At 37.5% G+C, this 19,355-nt stretch overlaps 1 protein-coding gene across 1 annotated transcript in view; it reads left to right on the top strand.

Moving 5' to 3' along the window:
• The window catches only part of LOC149146137 (GDSL esterase/lipase At5g45910-like), a 70,837-nt gene extending 51,809 nt beyond the window's left edge, over positions 1–19,028 (top strand). The window contains exons 2-4 of the mRNA XM_089452675.1: positions 18,099–18,332; positions 18,418–18,651; positions 18,841–19,028. Of these exons, the coding sequence (XP_089308801.1) occupies positions 18,099–18,332; positions 18,418–18,651; positions 18,841–19,028 (656 nt within the window). The remainder of the gene's footprint in view (positions 1–18,098; positions 18,333–18,417; positions 18,652–18,840) is intronic.
• Positions 19,029–19,355: the final 327 nt, after the last annotated feature.

Here is a 19,355-nt window from a genome sequence, read left to right as displayed (position 1 = left end):
AATATGTATTGTAACATTGAAAGGAACATAATGAAAAATCAAGCTGGTAGTCCCAGTTTTGGGATCTAGGGGAAAATCTATATGTATATGTGTTTTATGTGTTATGCTCTTGCATTGTTTATTTTCTGTGTTTTTAGAATTCGTATGCAGGTAATTTCTGTATGGGGTTAAAACCTACATGGCAAGCATAAATTGCATGGTTAAGTGAGTAATATAGGGGAGCAGAGGAAAGAGAACATGTAGCTGATAAATATCCTAAGAAAACTAAGTATCTTAAGACGGTCACTTCAACTACATAAACAACCTTGTAACAAACTATGTTTCTTGTAAAGGAAAATAACAGTTAGAAAGTAAGAAAAAGTATAAAGTATTTCACAAATCCTTTGTGAAACCTTCACTAACAATTTCTACTTGAACTGATATTATGATTTACAGAAAAAATTGGATAGTAAATAAGTCATCATTAGATCCTCTTAATGATTTCTCACTCATACTATACTAGTTGTTGTAATTTATCATTTAAAAGATTAAAATAGGCTTGACAAGGAAGACAACAACTAGAAAGTAATAACATGTATAAAGTATCTCACAAATCCTTTGTGAAACCTTCACTAACAAGTTCTACTTGAACATATATTATAATTTTCAGAAAACTGGATAGTAGATAAGTTATCATTAGATCCTCTTAATGATTCTAACTCATACTAAACTAGCTATTGCAAATTTATAATTCAGAAAATTGAAACAAGGAAATAGACAAACCACACATTAGATATAACTTGAATCAGAAAAATCCTCCATCATGAAGTGCAGAAAAATATATTTATTAAGCTAAGTTCTCTGGTGAACCAACATCCCACCCTGAAATGATATTTACAAGAGATATATATAGAGAGAGAGGCACCAACTCCAACTCTCCTAAATTTGTGGTTCCACTATTTCCTTGTTACATAGGTGTCTCTTATATCTTAAGATCATCTTGCATCAAATTGCAACAGAAATTACAGGTGTAGATGAGAAGAAGAGGAAGAATGACACTTGGCTACTGGAAAAAATGACTGGCTGCCCCTTTTGCTGCTGATTTTTCTCTTTATTGTCTTAACTATTAAATGACCACATGGCTCCATTAAATACAACCTTTAACAACCTCATAACTATCTGATACCCATCATCTTCCTTATCCATATTATTATGGGTTTTTGTCTTTCCAGAACTAGCCTAGAGGTTTTCTACTAACAACTGTATATTTCTGTTGAAACAGGTGCTACTAGAAATTCCGGTAATACCTGTAATAGCGAAAAACTAGAAACGCTTCCATGATTTCTGGTAGGATAACATTTTTACTTCAAAATTTTAATAGAAAATGCTTCGAAACACCTGTATATGCTTGGATATTTTGAGCTTTAATTTTCATATTCAAAAATTTGACTCAATATGCAAAAAGGTAATTTTTAAGGAAAATTACCCTTTCATTCCATCTAAACTGCAGCCTCTACAAGCTTATCTAAGTTTGTTTTATTTCTGGCAGTAGATTTTGACCTTGTGATTTTGGCATTGTCTTCTTTGATGATGATCTCTTTCTTTTCTACTTCTTTCTAGACCTTTCTTCTTTTGGAAAGCTCTGATGGTTGCTCCATGGGAGCTTTACCTCTTTGCTTCTTCAAAGATCTTCTGATTTCTTCAATTGAAGGATCCTTAGTCTACAACTATGTATGTTGTTCATCTATGACTATTACTTCAGCCAATAAACTAGGATTATTTATGGCTTTTTATTTTAGTCTGTATTTGTTTCTTTCCCTAGTATGCCTCTTCCAAGCTCTAGCAACTGGTTTTATTTCCTTTTTCTTGTTTTTACTGGTCCTTTTATACCCTGGTTCTTTCATCAACTCCTCATCAGAATCAATAGGTTGGTTTTATTGTTGTTGTTTATGTGCTTCCAGAATTTCAGGAAGCACCTACACATTAGATTTCTCTTTAGGTGTAAGTTTTTCTCTCCAAGTTCTTATGTAAACCTTAGGAAAAGGTCTAATAGGAGCAACCATTTTCATGCTTTTTGTTTCCTAGGCTGAAGAGCTTTTAGCTTGCTCCTTTTTCTTTTTAGATCCAGTAGCTAAAGGCTTCTCTTTGCTACTTTTGGTACCTCTTATTACACTTTCCTTCTTTGCCTTTGTTTTGGAACTTCCTTCAGCTGATGTAGTTGATGTCATTTCTGTCTAAACCTATGTTGAAGAAGATTTACCAGTTTCTTGGGGTTTTGGTGTAGGTTGGCCTGCCCTATAAAACAGGAAATTTTCCCAAGTTTGGTTTCTCTTTTTCTGTTCTTCTTCAACCAGAACCTTGATAATTGCCTGATGATACAAGCTGTATTCTGATGCTTCCTGGTGTGTTTGAATTCTTGATGCCATTTTGGTCAGACTCTTCAATATGAAATAGGGCATATTAAGAGTCCTCATACCTACAAAATAAAAAAGAAACCTCATATGGTAAAGAAATACTATTGTATACCTTCTCTCACAAGTGAGAAAAATCTTAACCAGTTTAACTGCTTCTTCCCATTCCTTTTTAAGATAATTGTTGGGAATTTCTTTGGTCAAGTTAGGATCTTTGTATTCATCTCTAATAAAAGTATTGAGATCTCATCCTGTAATGAGTTTTCCCTTAAGCCACTTTTCTCCTTCCTAGGGAAGGTTAAAAGCTTCTACAATTGACTATTCTGAAACCTGCAATTTAAAACCAAATATGGTAGCTTCATGTCCATTGAAAGTTTGAGAAAACTCTTGGGCTACACCTTGATGTGAGCCTCCTAACCTGGTGCAGATTGGATACTGGCCTGCCTGAATAAACAATCTTCTAACACTTGGATTAGCATCAACTAGTTCAGCTCCCTAAGGTTTGATTCTCTTAAGCTTTCCACCTTTCCTACACATTGGTGCCATAGATATCTGCTTGCTTGTTATGAAGAATAGATGTCAACGTATGGAAGCTTACCCAAAAAATATTGCAATTAGCTTGAATTGTGCTGCATGAAAATTTTGGATGTGTTCTTAACCTCCTCAATCATTGTCTCCTTTGCTACACTTCAGAAATTCGAAATGATGAAATTTCCTCCATTTCGAATATTTGAGACGAAGTTTTGGTTCAATCTCCTATGCATATAATCCTTCATGATTACATGAGATTTCATGTCATAATATACAACACGTAATAGTAATGATGAATTTGAGTTGCTTTGGAGAGTCCAGCTAATCTGCTACAGGTGGTTGTACAAGATTTTTTGCAAATCTGGCAATTTTCCTACTTTAATTCAGACTGGCCAAAAATTTCAGTAGCGTATTACGTAGAACAGAAAGAACAACAATTAGAATTTAAACCTATGGCCAAGAATCACGTTGCAAACACGTTTTAACTTTGGAAACACGAGTTTATTTGAGATCAGTGGGGTGAGCAATGGTTGGCTATGGCTGTGACTGACACCTAGCTAATATGATCAACCAAATCGATTAAGTTCCACTATGACTTCACTTGAATTGAATTTTTTGACCTATCAAATCATGAAATCTTATGATTTGGATTAATCATTTTTCCATTATGACACGTGGGCAAACGAAAATGGTTGCTTTTTCAGATTTATTTTTTTTAAACTGGAGACACTACCGGAAATTTCGGTAGCATCAGAAAAAAAAGGGAAATAAAACAACGACGAAAAGACTATCTGAAACACAAGGGAGACTGTCTGAACAAGAAAATCAGGCGGTACCCGAGATTCCGGTAGTGTTTTAATTTCTTTTGAAATTTACAACATTAATCCTAAAAAATAAAAAATTTAAAACCTACTCATGACTTGGCCTAGAACTGTGCTAACATCATCAAACAGCTCCACCACTGTAGAGTGATGTGGGAGAATAGGCACACACATATGTTCAACTGTCATATCCTCTCAACATCACTTCACTTAATTTTTGTGCAAATTTGGTTGTGAGTCCATTGAGTTGTCACATGCATTTTTTACCACAACCTCCATCTTCGTACATGAATGATCCTCAAAATGATACTGTCTTGTGTTCTTCCATTCCAGACTCTACACTTGCTATGAACAAGGATCAAGCCATTGATGGAGTTGAAGTTGTACAACCAACGTGCATTGTCATTCATGAAGAGTATGATTGGGAGCTTGAGCATCAAAACTTGGCAAAGTATGACCCCCTTCTGTCTGAGCCTCCTCCGTTCTTTCCTGACATCTTTGGTGAACCTTCCATCCATGATTTCACATGTGTATTTCTGTCTACTAATGCACCCATTGTTTATCATTTGTAGGACACATCGGATGTCAGTCCATTATCCGAAAATGGAGACGATAAAATATTCATTGAAAATACACTTGAATTTTCATATGCCTTTTTTGGAAACACAGAGGGTGAATTTGTCTACTTCTCATCTATCCCTCTACTTGATTCATCAAATCATGAGGATGCCAATGAAATCATTGATTTTGTTGATCTTAATTATTATGATCTATTTACTCCCTTATTCGATCATGATGATGATTCTATCTGTTATCACTTAGAACTATAAACATATGTATATAATCCTTTGTCCAAGTTAAATGTCAAAAGTTGGTGTCAAATGGTTTTTGTCCTATGTTTCTTACTTAGGGTTGAAGTTTTAAAGGTGTTTGATGTAAATCGTTCTCTAATCCTATTGGTCATCCTCCATCATGATTGCTAAAGCCATGTCTTGTCTTATCCATGTCACCGATCCTTTCCGTAATTTCGCAGCGTAGTCTCATTGGTTAGTTTTGCAGCGTAATCATTGTTTAGCCATTTCGCAATGCGTCAGCATCAAGCCGTTTCGCAGCGCATTATGCCAATTCATAACTAACTGCGCTACGAAATCGCAGATTCGTGCGTTTTGCAGCGTATATTCCTCAAAGGGTCAAGTCTGTTGATGAGTCACTACTTCCGTCCATTCATGTCAGTGGGCGTACCTCCCAAACACTCATTAACCATCACTCCACCAATAGATTTGTAGGCATGCACATAAATATTATTCAAATGGGTTTTACCGTGCAAGGATTTTTTATGATGATCGTAGATGATGCATAAATGACCAACCTGTGTCATGAGATATTTGAGTTTGCAAGCGAGCCCGAGTTTTTCAAGTGAGCCTGATTACAAGCGAGCCCGCGTTAAAAAGAATTGAATTACCATTTGAGTTGAAGCTGTTGGCCATTCTCTGTGTGAAAATTTCAAAAGCGAAATGGAGAGGAAAGAACATAGGTCTGGAAAATGTCAGAGAACAGAGCCTGAAGGTTTGGACCTTGCATTAAGAGATGAAGGCGTGAAGAAAGCCTTCAAGGATGCCGGATGTTGGAATTTCTGTAAGAAGCTGCAGGGTGGCCATGCTCAGGTAACAAAGGATTTTGCTTTAAACTTCACGTGTTTGAATTCTAAAATAGCTATGTTAGAAGTTCAAGTGTCTCCGGAGGCAATTGCTGCTGTAACTGAGATTCCAAGAGGGGGGCAAGAATGGTTTAAGAATTTTAAATTTGATATGAACCCCTACAAAGAGTTTTTAAAAGAGGCATATGTGAATGAAGACCTAACAAAAGTAGTGCCTAGAAACTATGTTAAGGAGCACTATGCCATTCTTCTCACCTGTATTCAGAAGTACTTAACCTGTGAGGGAAGATACAATAAGGTCTACTCCTACCACTTCAAGTTGCTGTTACATTTTACTGGTAAAGCATCCATAGATATTCCCTTTTACTTGTTTCATAGTCTAAGCAAAATGTGTGACAAAGTGCAATTAAGGAAGGATGACTGTGAAGCATCGTTATTTCACCATGGTTTGGTTAAATTGTTGGTTTTGGATGGTCTTCAGAAAATAGGTAGGGATTGGAACTCCTTCATCTTCATGGCTGGTTTCCAGAGTAAAATAGGTCTTACTCCACAGCCGGTTAGAGAAAAAGAAAAATCAGTTGAAGAACCCACGATAGCTGAGCTTCGAAAGGAGGCAAAAGATAAAAAGAAGGCCAAGTCACAGTTGAGAAAATCAGTGAAGCCACTGATCATTAAAGATCAACCTCAGCCATCATCAAAAGAAGAAGCTAAGCATAAGAAAGTTGTACCTGGACCAAGTGGATCTGAAACAGTGTCAAGAGTTAGGACAAGGAGTCAAATAAGCAAAGAAAAAGGCAAAGCATTAACTGTTGAGGAAAGCCCGATATCTAAGGCCAGCTTGAGTGATTTGCTTGAGGCCATTGAGTTTGAGCAGGTTGAACCGGTGCATATTGAACCAATGCACATTGATTTGACTCAATCATCACCAGAAAGCACTAAGAAATCTAAAGCTTCAAAAAGACTGAGGTTTGATGAACCAGGTGATGAATTTATCTTCAAACCAAGAAGACCTGTTACAAGAAAACAAGTAAGGGAAGCTGAGAAACTGCGTAGAGCAGAGGAAGTTGAAAAATTGTCCAGAACAGAGGAGGCAGAGAAAATTAAGCAAAAAGACAAGAATAGAACAGTCATTATTTCCCAAGGAGGTAACATTATAGATATAAAGAACCAGTTGGAGGCAACAAAAAATGTAATTGCCAAGGTGAAGAGTGCCACTAGGGAGTCTGCAGTCAGGTATGCAAATTATCGAAAAGCTGTTTTGAGAGGAAGTAAAAACCTAGTAAGCCAGGTGGATTCAATAGCTTATGTTTACACATGGACTGTTCCAGCTCTCAAACATGCCAAATCAATTAGAAAAATAAACATGCATTTAAGAGCTGAAAACAAAGCCTTGAGGAAGGAGGTTGCAGACTTAAAGGCACAACTAGGTCAAATAGCTGCTAACTGATGTTGAGAAAGGTGTTGTTCTAAGTTTTGTAAAATTTTGCTTAGTTTCATTATTTTGAGGACATATAGATCTCTGCCACATGTAAAGGAGGTTTAAAAAATTAAAGGTCCAAGCAGTAAATACCTCAGGGCAAATACACACTGTTTTAGCAAATTCAACAGTTTCGTAGCGCGCTACGAAACTGCTGTAGGTGTTGTTTTTTAACGTAGACAAACAGTTTGATAGGATGATCAGAAATTTTCAAAGGAAACATCTGAGGGACATTTAGGAGACCAAATGAAGATAGCATAGCCATTCAAATGATGACAGGTGTACCTTTGTAAAAGTGAAATGTTTTGGCTCAAGTTAAAGTTTTGATTATAAAGGCACTTTATTACCGGTCATTAGGGTTTGGAAGGAGTTGCATACGAGGAGATTTGGCTTGCACACCTATCCATCAACGAAGCCTCCAACACATCTAGAAACATGGTGGTGCTCTACATTTTTGGGATATTAAAGAGCTGGAGACATGCTGCTGCATTTTCGAATAAGTGGTGGAAGACTGAAACCGGAAAAACAGGGGTTTTCTCCTAACATCACTGAACCATCAAAGCATTCAGCATCCAAAGCTAGTATGGGACATTGAATCCTTTTCTCAGCCATCTCGGCCAAACTAAAAGGAGACAGGTGTCAAAGAACAAGAAAGAATCATTCTACGAGGAGGATAGAATTAGAGTTATAGTTGAATTAGGACTCTTTAAAATTCCAGTTTAGCACTTATTGTATTTAATGAGTTAGTTCAATAGTGGATAGGGGTAATTAGTGGCAGTCATCGAGCTCCCCTCATGCTGGAGGAGGAAGCTCAAAGTAGTTAAAGTTATGTTTCTATATATAGATGAAACTTTTATGTAATGAGGGTTGGATATTTGAGAAAACAGAGTGTTATTTTGGCTTGTGTACAAACTCATTTTCAGTAATACAAGTGACTGCTTTTCTTCTCAGGATTCATACAGTGTTTCAAATGCTCAAGATATGTGGTTTTGTTTTATCCTTTATGTTTTTACAGTTGTATAGATACACAATCACTCAGAATTCACTTTGTTGCTCTGATTTCCTGTGTGTATTTATAAGCTGAGGTTTCTATGAGATGTGTTTTGAGTATTTAAACATTACATGCCCTGACTTCTATGAATGAGTAGTGTTATAGTTTACTGAAGGATGATTAACTCCATAAGCCCAATGGAAGTCTATGTAATGCCTGTCCAGCCAACATATTTGTTAAATTTACTTTGCAAGAGTTAGCCATCTCATCAATAGTCAAAATCAATAACCTTTTGAGAGAGCCCTCTCAGGCTAAGGAGGCTAAGCCTTAGTCAAAAGATTGGTCTGAAACAGTTACACAGAGTCTACCTGATCAGCAGCCCGTCAGTGCCTGATTTTGTGATAACACTATCGTAGTTGATTTTTTTAAGCCACCTGTATATGATGATCTATTTGTCAACATAGTCGAAACCCCCCAGACCATCAAGGCACTTCAACCCGAGCTGATGGTTATGTCAGGCCCTCGCTGTCCTCAAGTTCGTTTCACTTTCGATTATGAAATTGTCGAGACACTCAATGCTCCTCATCACTCATTTGTATGCATTGAAGATCAATCTCACACACAAATCATACTTCCTCCACTCAAACTACACAATCCCATCTCTCATGCATTGGAGGAATCTTACATTGCAAGAAAATGTGTGCGATGCTAGTTGTCTTTGTTTCTTTCTTTTCCTTGCATGTCATAGTCAAGAGTATGTGTATGCTTCATAGTTGCACGTAGTGTCACACAACACCATGACAAGTCCACAAAATGTATGTCATGCACTTGCAGCCACTTATGTTCCATAGACACTTTGAAACATGGAGTGTGTTTGTCTTCATTATTATATCTTTCTTGTTTACTGGTTCACACAACCAAGTTGCTTGCGGACCATGCCTTTACCAACATGGGTCAACCAATGCGTCTGTGGCTGCATTGTAAGTATCACTTCATGTGATTAGGCCCATGCACCATTAGCTTAGGAGTAGGAGTAGTGTTTTCTTGAATGCTTGTTTGCTTACTTACCTCGCATGTTTTTTTGTCTACTTGTTTGTTTGCTTACTTTCTTTTCTTTCGTATTTACTTCTGCTCCTGCTTTGTTTTGTGTTTGTTTGCTTGTTTTGCACTTGTAGGTTAGTTTCACATGAAACCATGTGTGACTGTAGAAACAAGTTTGGTAAAGTACAAGAGGACTTGTACAGTTATCAATACTTGGTTATCTATCGTTCAAACTTTGTATGAAGAATTTTTTATCTTTAGTCCATGATACATCAATGGAAAATATGTACTGTTCGAAGTGAACCTTGGTGAAAACACAATGGCTGTGTGCTAACTAGTGTCACATACTTTAGTCGGTTGTTTTTGGGTTAACCCTTGTCAGCGCAATCAAGTAGAGTAAGGTGAGGGGGAAAACCTTAACAAGCACGTTATAGGTATATATAAAACTACTTCTCTGAAGGAACAACCTCTTCTACTCTTAATAAGTCAGGATCCCTCTTCCACCTCTAAAATGAATAAGTGTTATGCACAGTTATAAAAATGAAAAACGAAAAATGAAAAGTGAAAACTTTTGAAAAATGAAAAATGGATAACATGAAAGAAGAGAAAGGCTTCCTGCACAGAGAGGTGATGCAAGTAACTTCGTTGGGGTATTGACCAGGCTCGCTAGCAGTAGATTGATGCCTGTGTTCCTGCTTGACTCCATCGGGGTACTGTCTAGGCTTGCTGGCAGTGGAGCAAAATAAGAGATGAAACTAAAACTCTGATGACTATAATACTTGTGCACCAATATACCCCTCATCCCCAATCAAAACAACTGTGTTGGCTTGGCATGGAATGTGTGTCAACTGACCAAGAGCTTGGCAGATGCTACATCTTACAATAAAGCAAGTGTGGAAACCAAGATGAATAGAGAACAAAACAATACTTCCGGAGGTGTTAGACTTGATTTTCATGAACAAGGTCCATTCAGAGAGCTGGAGTTCTACCAGTGTGTCACCTAGTGTTGTAGCGGCTACAACCACCCCCCAAAATTTTTCCTTAGCTTCATTTTGGAGCCTCCCTACCAAGCATCCTTAGTAGCATGCCTTTTACTACAAAGTACACAAGATTCAGTGGTTTTCTAGTAGCATGATAGCCTATGCATGATAGCTTGTTGCATTCCCCTCACGGGCTGTTTCCCCGGACTTGGTCGAACTGCAGGCTGGGAAAATCCCTCAAGAAATTGTGCAATTCTTGAGGTGAACCAGCCTTCCCTCCAAAAATTGTGCAATCTTGACTAGCAACCTGCTGGCCTTAGGAACTACACAATTCTGCCTGTTAACCTTCCCTCTAAAAACTGCACAATCTGGCCCAGCAGGACTGCTCAGCCCAGAAATTGCACAATCCTAGGCGGCAATCTGCTGCTCAGCCCAAAAATTGTGCAATCCCTCTGGGCAACTAACCCAGCTTCCTCCCGGAAGTTACAAAAAAGTTACCCTCAGTCAGGAAGGTTGTTGCATGTGCCATCAGGTTGACCAATTCAACTTGGGACAAAGAAAAATTGACTTGCATGCATCAGTTGCTTTTTCCTAAAATAGAAAAATCAACATGAAAAAATAATCCCTAGATTTTAGGGAGCTATTTTTAACAGCCGGAGGTTACATGTAAAGATTGTTTTAGAATCTTTCCTCCAAGTGTCGCTTCTTCCTAGATTTGTGGCATGCATGTCATGAGCCTCAAAATTATTTATTCGACGTTTTAGAGCTCAATTCTTCACATTGATCTTGGAGCTCTAACACCCCAGAACACATCCAGGAATATTTGACACATCTAGCTCAGCTATTTCTAGGCAAGTTTGCTTAACTTGTCTTTTGCAATATTTCTGTCATTTTTTGTGTTTTGGCTTGTGTCAGTGTTGTCTGTTTGATTTATATGAATGTTTGTTGTCATTTGGATGCATATTATCTTGTACTAGCACTGTTTCAATTTTCATTATCATCTCATTGTTGTCACATGCACGACACTGTTTTGCACAAAAAGTGGCCGATTCGGTGATTCGCTTCACACACATGCATGTTGTTCCATTATTTGAATCTTTCATTCACTGTTTTCATGCACGATCATTCACTCCTGCTTACACTCAGTATCACCATGCATTCACATTCACATTTTCTTTCAGTTGCCCGTCGGTGGGTCTAGGCAGCCTTGGCCCAGACTTTGCCTCACAAAGGCAACATTGTGCAATCTTGAGAGGGAAGGCTCTAGCTTCCTATCAGAAAATACACATTTATCCCCAATTACTTTCCTCCAATCTTGCACTATGCAATTCTGATAGGAGGTGATTACTCGCCCAGAAAATTGCACAATGCAGGCACTGGGCCTACAACCCTTGATAGTTGGAATTGTGCATTGCACAATACCAACAACCAGTAGGCAAGTCTGGATTGTGCATTGCACTATTCCAGTAGCCAGCTAGCCCACAGTAGCCCGGAATGACTTTTGCGTAGTTCCGGCAGCTAGTCTCCTGGCCTCCCAAAAAAAATTACGCAATCCTTGCTAGTCAATCACCAGGTATGTTGCATGTAATTCCTCAAGTTTTCTTTGGTTTTAGATGACAAATTTCTTGCCAGACATGTTGGCATGTCTCCAAATCTAGCAGGTGTTTGTCCGCCTCTCAGCAGTCTAGGATCAATGGCCTCCAAGAGAGCAGGATCAAAGGACACTAAAGGAAGTGCAACTGGAGCAGCAATTGAGCGAGTGTATACAAATTTGCTGATCTATGAAGACACCAAGCTGATTTTAGACAAGGAAATCAAGTTTAAATGGCAAGAGGTCAATGATGCATTTGCAGGCACATTTTGGGAAGACCTCGAAGATGCCAAGTCTATGTGAACATCCACAATTCTGGCTTGTACCGGATTGCATGTAGGTATCCCGTGTTCCCATGCGTGGACATGATACATTGGATCGTTTCACACGCTGGTCCCAAGATGATGACATTGAGTAGTGTCAGCGGGACGAAGATTTATACCTTCAGGGCATAGGATTATGAACAGATTTACCATATGTCAAAGCCCATGGTCACCATGGAGACACCCTTCAGCATACCTAGCAGCAATGCCAACTCTAGAGATATCTTGAACAACTGGGTGAAGGAGCTAGCCAAATTCAGGATGACACCCAACCAGGTCTACAAGATGAAGATACTTGGGAAGACATATCAATACTTGGTCATCTTTGCATGTTGCTTGTATGACCAAGAGAGCAGGAAACCTTCCCATAGATTTGGGTGATCACGTTGGACCAACTGGCCAGTGAAGGAAAGCCATGCAAATGGTTTGACATGTTGGATCATAGGTTGAAGGAACAAGTAACAAGAGCTCAACAACCACCCAAAGGTCATCAAGCAGAAATCTACATGTCCGCTTACATCTTGGATGCAATCTGTGCCCATCAGGAGTTCCCAGGCTTGAAGTGGGCATGGAAACCAGTGGAGAACTCTGTGAGCGCTTATTGTAAAATGTTGTCCAAATGCAGCTTCAGAGGAGTTATCACACACTATCTGATCATTTTGTCACCCCAGTGTACAACATGATATTTGAATAGGATCAACCTTGCATGTCGAAGGCAACAATGGAGGAACTGATCAATATAGCATATTGGTATGCCTCACCATCTGGCACCTTCATACGGATGTACAATACGGATAAGCCTCCGCATGTTCTACCGAAGTTTTCCTTGGACAAGCTTGTCATGTAGGAAGCATCATACCACATCTTGGCAAGATTGAAAGCTAGGCTACACCAGAAGAAGAAGGCACCTTGGCCCACTCTTCCATTGTAAATCAGGCTATACGAGATATGAAATTTCAAGCATACATATGCCAAAGTAGAGGAGATCAAGAAATATCCATTCGACACTTGAAGCTACAATCCGTATGACCCGCATTGTTTTGTAAAAGATCACTCCAAGAGAGTATAGTTTCAGTGGATCCATGGGGCATGTCATTGGGCGGAGAAGGACCCATGGAGATATTGTTACAACTTCTCTAGGCCCAATGAACCGATCAGAATCACTGTGGAATGGTTAGCGAAGCAGCATCCAGGAGAGAACCAACAATAGCAGCAGAAGAGGTAAACATACCAGCGCACGAAAAAGGAAAAGGAAGATTTTCGACAACATGGAGGAGGAATAAAGTTGCAAGTTTTGAGCAGACCCACTTGTGCAAAAAGTAGCTTTGGCAATAGAGGCGAAGAGGCAACAACACGACAAGAGGAACGTGTAAAGGCAGAGAGAAAAATAGAGTATGGAGGAGACATAGAAGGAGTTGTATGAGTTGAAGGAGCAACTCTATAAGGAACAAGAGCTACGCAGACATGAGAAGGAAGCGTAGCAAGAATAGGTAATACGGGGGGTACAACATGTACAAATAGATGAAACTATGCCCGTACAAGTAGTTGAATCATCTGAACAACTGGCACTAAGAAACTAGGGTGAGAAATCGCAGGAGAAGGACTTTGCTCAAGAGATTGAACAAGCACTTGAGCAAATGGATAAGGACATGGAGCAACATGAGTTAGAGCAAGACATTGACCTCATGCCTCACAACCAAGAGATCGACCACCAACTTCACCAAATCCCGAAGCGAAGCAAGTCCCAAGCGACCAAGGAGACACTGAAATCCTTGGATACAATCCGGAGGGAGAGATGCACAACATCTCATTCGATGAGTCCCAACATAGAGTTGTGCAATCTTGCAGAGTGTCGACTCTGGATGATCACACATCTCCTGCTGAGTTTGAGGAACGAGTGATCGTGTATAACTTTCGCAAACATCCAACAGCATTTACCGATGCTACCAGAGCATATGTTGAAGCCACTAGCTCAAGTGTTTGCTTATTGATAGTTGAGAACGAGCGAATGACTAAGGAGTTACAAATGGCCAAGCAGGGAGGAGAACTACTTACAACATTTTCCTGAGCAGAGTTGAAGAAGGCAATAATGGATGAAGTATTGTCCCTTGACACAGTCATGCAAGCGTTGTATTCCAAGTTTGGTACCATGCATAAGGCAGTTTTCCATCTCAACGGTTGGCAGTAGCGATGTGCTAGGAGAGCACATATCTTGTCGAACGTGCATGTTGTTATTGATTACATGCAAACATGGACAATGAGATACAAGGGAGCCCCGTTACACTTGCCCAAGATGATGAAGCCCATAACAATCGAGCTGAAGGCACACATCCTTAGTCAGATTCAGAACTATGAAGATCTCCCGCAACTCATCACTAGTTTACAGGCTTCCCATGCACAGGTATTTAGGAGTATGGATGTTGTTGTGGACGCACATGCAATCCCATTTATTGGGACACTCACCTAGGCAAAGATAAAGGCACATGTCTAACTGGAGCTTGACTCTTACTTTGACGAGTTGATGCTCATAACCACCAACCTAGACTTGACGATTAGTGTAGACACCATACATCACTATGTTGTAGGTCTAGTTGCACTCAAGACAATGATGTGCATGTTATCAGACGAGTTGGACAGAGGAGCCTGAGCAATGTACCCAGATGTTATGGAGGCAAGTGCTCATTTCTAGAATGATGTTACCTTAGAGTACACAGACACCATCGCGGACTACCGAGCTTGACATCAGTTCGCTACTGTTGACCACCATGAGGATGTCGAAGAGCTGGTCTTCTCACAGTTGTCCAAGTCATAGTGATGCCTTGCATAGCTTGCTCAAGCCTATTTTGTCTCACATGGCTACATGTGCAGATTATATGTAATGTCTTGTCAAGTGTAAGTTCAAGTGTCGATAGTTGGATGTAATAGTCATAGAGTAGATGAAGAGTCATGAGGATAGATGAAAGGTCATAAAGGGGAATGTTAAGGGTCACCCCACCCTTTTCTATAAATAGTCCCTCATAAGTCATTGTAGAGGCTTTTGGTCAGCCAAGCTTCCACTAGGAGTATATTAGATAAAGCTTGAACAATATTGTAATGAGCCTTGGCTTCTTCACTGTGTAGAGCTAGTATATCTCTTTGGAGGACCAAGGGACAGTGACTGTAACGTTCTGTTGTCGGAACTAGTGGTTTGTCATGGTTGTATTGTATGACTAGAACTTACACTTCTTAATATAATAGAGCCATCACGTTTTGTGCATATGTCGTATTGTATTTCAGCTATATGTACGTATGAATATTACTGAAATGTATTGTTGGTTTAACCATCACTTTGGATTTCTAGCTTACTTTCCTTCCATGTTGTGATGCATCTTTGCTCTTGTTTTCCCTTCTTAACTCTGTGCTATCACAAGTTTCCAAGGGGCGCACTCACCTCACCCTCCATGTGCTAGAACTGCTCATCCACCTTCCTTGACTTACTGCATATATCACACCCTTACCAGCAACAGGGAAATCTTACTTGCCTCTATGCGAAACTACGGTCAAGGCGATACCATATGACCCATTGCTGGGACTCCTACACCAAACGACCTGTGGTCTAGTTGGGACTTCTTACCAGGGAGATCCCCCGACATGTTGGCGGGTCCAACACTGTCAACAGAAGGTTATGATAATTAAATCCAAAAAGATCACTTACAATATGTTTCATATATAACAAAATCAACTTGGAGGAAGTGAATTCATATAAATATGTTGGAATCAATATTTTTCAAAGGCTTAATTGGAACTATAAAATTGAGAATATGATGGAAGGAAGGTGAAATTCTTATTATGGAGTTGAAAATAATTGTAAAATAATGTACCTTGGGTTATGTGATAAGAAGAAATTATATTTTAAGACTGTCATCACTCCTATATTATCTTATATTGTTGTGAAGTTTAAGGTTGCATTATCTCTAGGGAATCATGGAGAAAGATAGAACAAATAATAAAATATATATATAACTTATAATGTGAAAACCAAAGACAAAACAGCATATATTGTGCTCTTTATAGAATAAAGTATTTCCCTCATTGAGAACAAGGCTATGAATAGATGCTTAATGTACAAGCCAAGATAAACATGGAAGATAATATGCTTCCTAATATATTTTCAAATTCAAGTGGGATTGTTATAAAGGTATGGAGTCTTAGCTAAAATTATTGAGAAAAAGAAATCACTTATAAAAACTATCAAAAATATTAATTGAGCAAATAAAAATAATAATAATAAAAATATAATGTTAAAATAATTAAAAAAATTAAAAAAAATTTACTATATTATAATTTTTCTATTCATAAAATTAGAAACAAAAATCTTTTTGATAAAAAATAATAATATCATATTACATTAAAATAAACTAAAATAATAATGATTCATATTAAAAATATATAAGCATATATATATATATGAAATTGAAATTGTGATATGACTACTCATACTCATAGTATATATAACTATATGTATTATGAGAATTTAATAAAATCATATATATATATATAAAAGCTATATAAATAAAAATAATATTATTAAAAATCAATATAATTGTAATTTAAGTTTGGATCTACCAAAGTTGAGAGGAACAACTCTTTTCTAGTGTAAATTTTTTCTCAAATTTTTAAAATTTTCACTTAGTAAATCAAATAAATCTTTTATATGTTGAATCTTACATCTTCCAAACATTCTACCCATACGAGTGATGGTTATGTGCATAGAATATTTATATGAGGCAGATCCAAGGGAAGAGATCACTTCGCTCAATCAGGAAGCCTTGCCCCAAAGATCAAGAGGATTGAACCCTTGAATTTTGAGTGATTTTTATTCATAAAATTATTTTAAAAAAATACTAATTAAACATCTTATTTATCAATGTTAAAAACTATTAAAAAATTATAATTATTTCTTTCACTGTCTATGTATGTATAAATGGATATAAAGTCCCAAAATTAAATGAAAACAATATTTGCTACCCAAGTTTAAAATTTTTAAAATAAACATAATTTCTTTTTAAGATAATTTTTCCTCACACTTAGCTAAAAAATAATAAAAAATTAAAAATAATTTGTTATATTATATTTTTTATTAATAAAATTATAAACATTTTTTATAAAAAATCATAATATCATATTATATATATATATATATATATATAAAATAAAAATATTTTAAATTTATATAAATATAAATAATATTATTAAAATTAGTATAAATTTATTTTAAATTTAGCGCGTCGAGAAGAATCGACTTTTTTTTATATGAATCTTTAGAATTTTCACTTAATAAATCAATTATTAAATAATATAACAACCCTTATAAATAAAATAATAAAATAATAAAATATTTTATTCGGAATTCAATCAGGTTGACACTCTAAGTCAGTCTTCCAGATTGAGCTGGCAAAAAATGGTAGATATACAAATATTTTATGAACATAGGCATTACCCAAATAGCATAGCAGAAAAAGAAAAATGAAAAAAAAATATATATCAGAGACCACTCATGTATTACGAGAATGTTTCGAAGCTGAAAGATTCAGTATTATTATGTTGTGCGAGGAGCTACAGAAAGATAGGAAAAGGCTTAAAGTTAAATTTTGTGCAGACTCCATTCCGAAGAGTTTAGGCCATCAAACTTGGTTGGGAGATCAATATGGTGGGTAATTATTGAGGAGAGAGTTGATTATGTTACAGTCTCTAATACTCTGCTTCAAAATATCTTTCAAGTTCACTGGAATAAAATAAGGAGATCAGAGGAATGAATAGGTAAGACGAAGCTGTTTGGATGTATTATAAAAGTAACAAAATATTCATGTAAAAGGAGACGAAAAGGATCGGCGAAACAAAACTTCGTCAAAGCTAAATGCCTGGCAAAACGAATTCCAGCAACACTGTATTTATAAATAATTAACATCTGCCAGGATTCCAAGATTCAAATCTAAGCGTCGTTGGAGCTTAAATGCGTGTCAAAAATATTTTCAGTTAAACTGAACCTTTTTAAATATATAAACATGAAGAAAACTTTCTTGAAAACGCGACAAGATTCGAATCCACACCTCATTAAAGATTTGGAAATCTGTGATTCAGATCATCACAGTATTTTAAGTTTTCAAAATATTTAAATTATACTATTTTATTATTAAGAGTTCTAACACAGCTCATTTTCGCTATAAACCGTAATCTTAAGCAATCAATTAACAGAGAGATATATTCCATATGCAAATTGGACATTGCACAATGAAGCTTTATGATGAATTTTTCAGTCTCATTAGCATTTGTTGTGATAAGCTACTCTCATTCATGGAGGCAAAGTTATGCTGTGACAGTTTGTCCCAGCGCTATTTACAGTTTTGGAGATTCTTTGGCGGACACGGGGAATTGGTTAGCCTCAAACCCCATAGCCCCTATAATCGTCGGTAAACTGCCGTATGGCGAAACTTATTTTAAAAGAGCAACTGGCCGGTTTTTGGACGGCCGATTAGTCGTTGATTACATCGGTATGTTGGAATCCTGTGATGAATATCACAATAGAGAGCTTTTGCTGTTTTCCAGTCATGGACTAATTCCTTTCTGTATTTGCAGCTCAAGCTTCAGGTCTGCCGTTCTTGCCTCCATATCTGGGCGGTGATCCCTTCGCGGTGGCTGGAACCACGATTTACTCTAGCGGTGTTAACTTTGCAGTGGCTGGAGCGACGGCCTTGGAGCCTTCTTTCTTCGTAGAACGGTTAATCATGCCGCCTCTTACTTTATTTTCGCTGGACACGCAGATCCAGTATTTTTTGGATTACAGAAAGAATTTTTGTTCCAACTCTACAGGTTCTTGATCTTGATCTTTAAAAAACTATTTAGCTAAATTTCACTCATTCTGTGAGTTATTAATTAACCTCTAACTGTTAGCGATTCGATCTCTATAAAATTATTTAGCTAAATTTCACTCATTCTGTGAGTTATTAACCTCTAACTCTAAGGGATTCGAATTTGTGTTAATTGTGTCAAACTATTTAGACAGTGAGGATCATTTTGCAAATGCATTGTTCATGGTAGGAGAGATTGGCGGAAACGACTACAATAATCCATTGATTCAGGGACGGGCAATGGATGAAGTGGAGACCTTTATCCCCTTAGTCGTCGATAAGATAGTAAAAGCAATGCAGGCGAGTCTCAATAATTTCATGCCATTTCACAGAAGCTAAGCAAGGCAAGATTCGTTCATTTAAAGCAAAACTGTATTTCACTGTTCCTTCGTTTTACGGTAGGCGGCGCAAGGATGATTTTAGCTCAGAACAACTTACCGATCGGCTGTTCCGCGTTATTATTAACAAAATATGCAACTGGACTTGATAAAGAACCACTGGACGCAATGGGGTGTATGCCGAGGTTTAATGCTTTCGCTCAACGGGATAATGATCTTCTTCAAGCAGGAGTGGAAGAATTGCAAGTTCAATATCCGGATGTTAAATTTGTGTTTGCAGACAATTACAACGCTGTTCTCAGAATTTTACAATCTCTACAGCTGTTCG

Source organism: Pinus tabuliformis, chromosome X (assembly GCF_031772625.1).
Source record: "Pinus tabuliformis cultivar Carrire ecotype Pingquan chromosome X, CPIR1, whole genome shotgun sequence".
Taxonomy (NCBI): domain Eukaryota; kingdom Viridiplantae; phylum Streptophyta; class Pinopsida; order Pinales; family Pinaceae; genus Pinus; species Pinus tabuliformis.
This window is presented reverse-complemented; position numbering and strand designations above follow the sequence as displayed.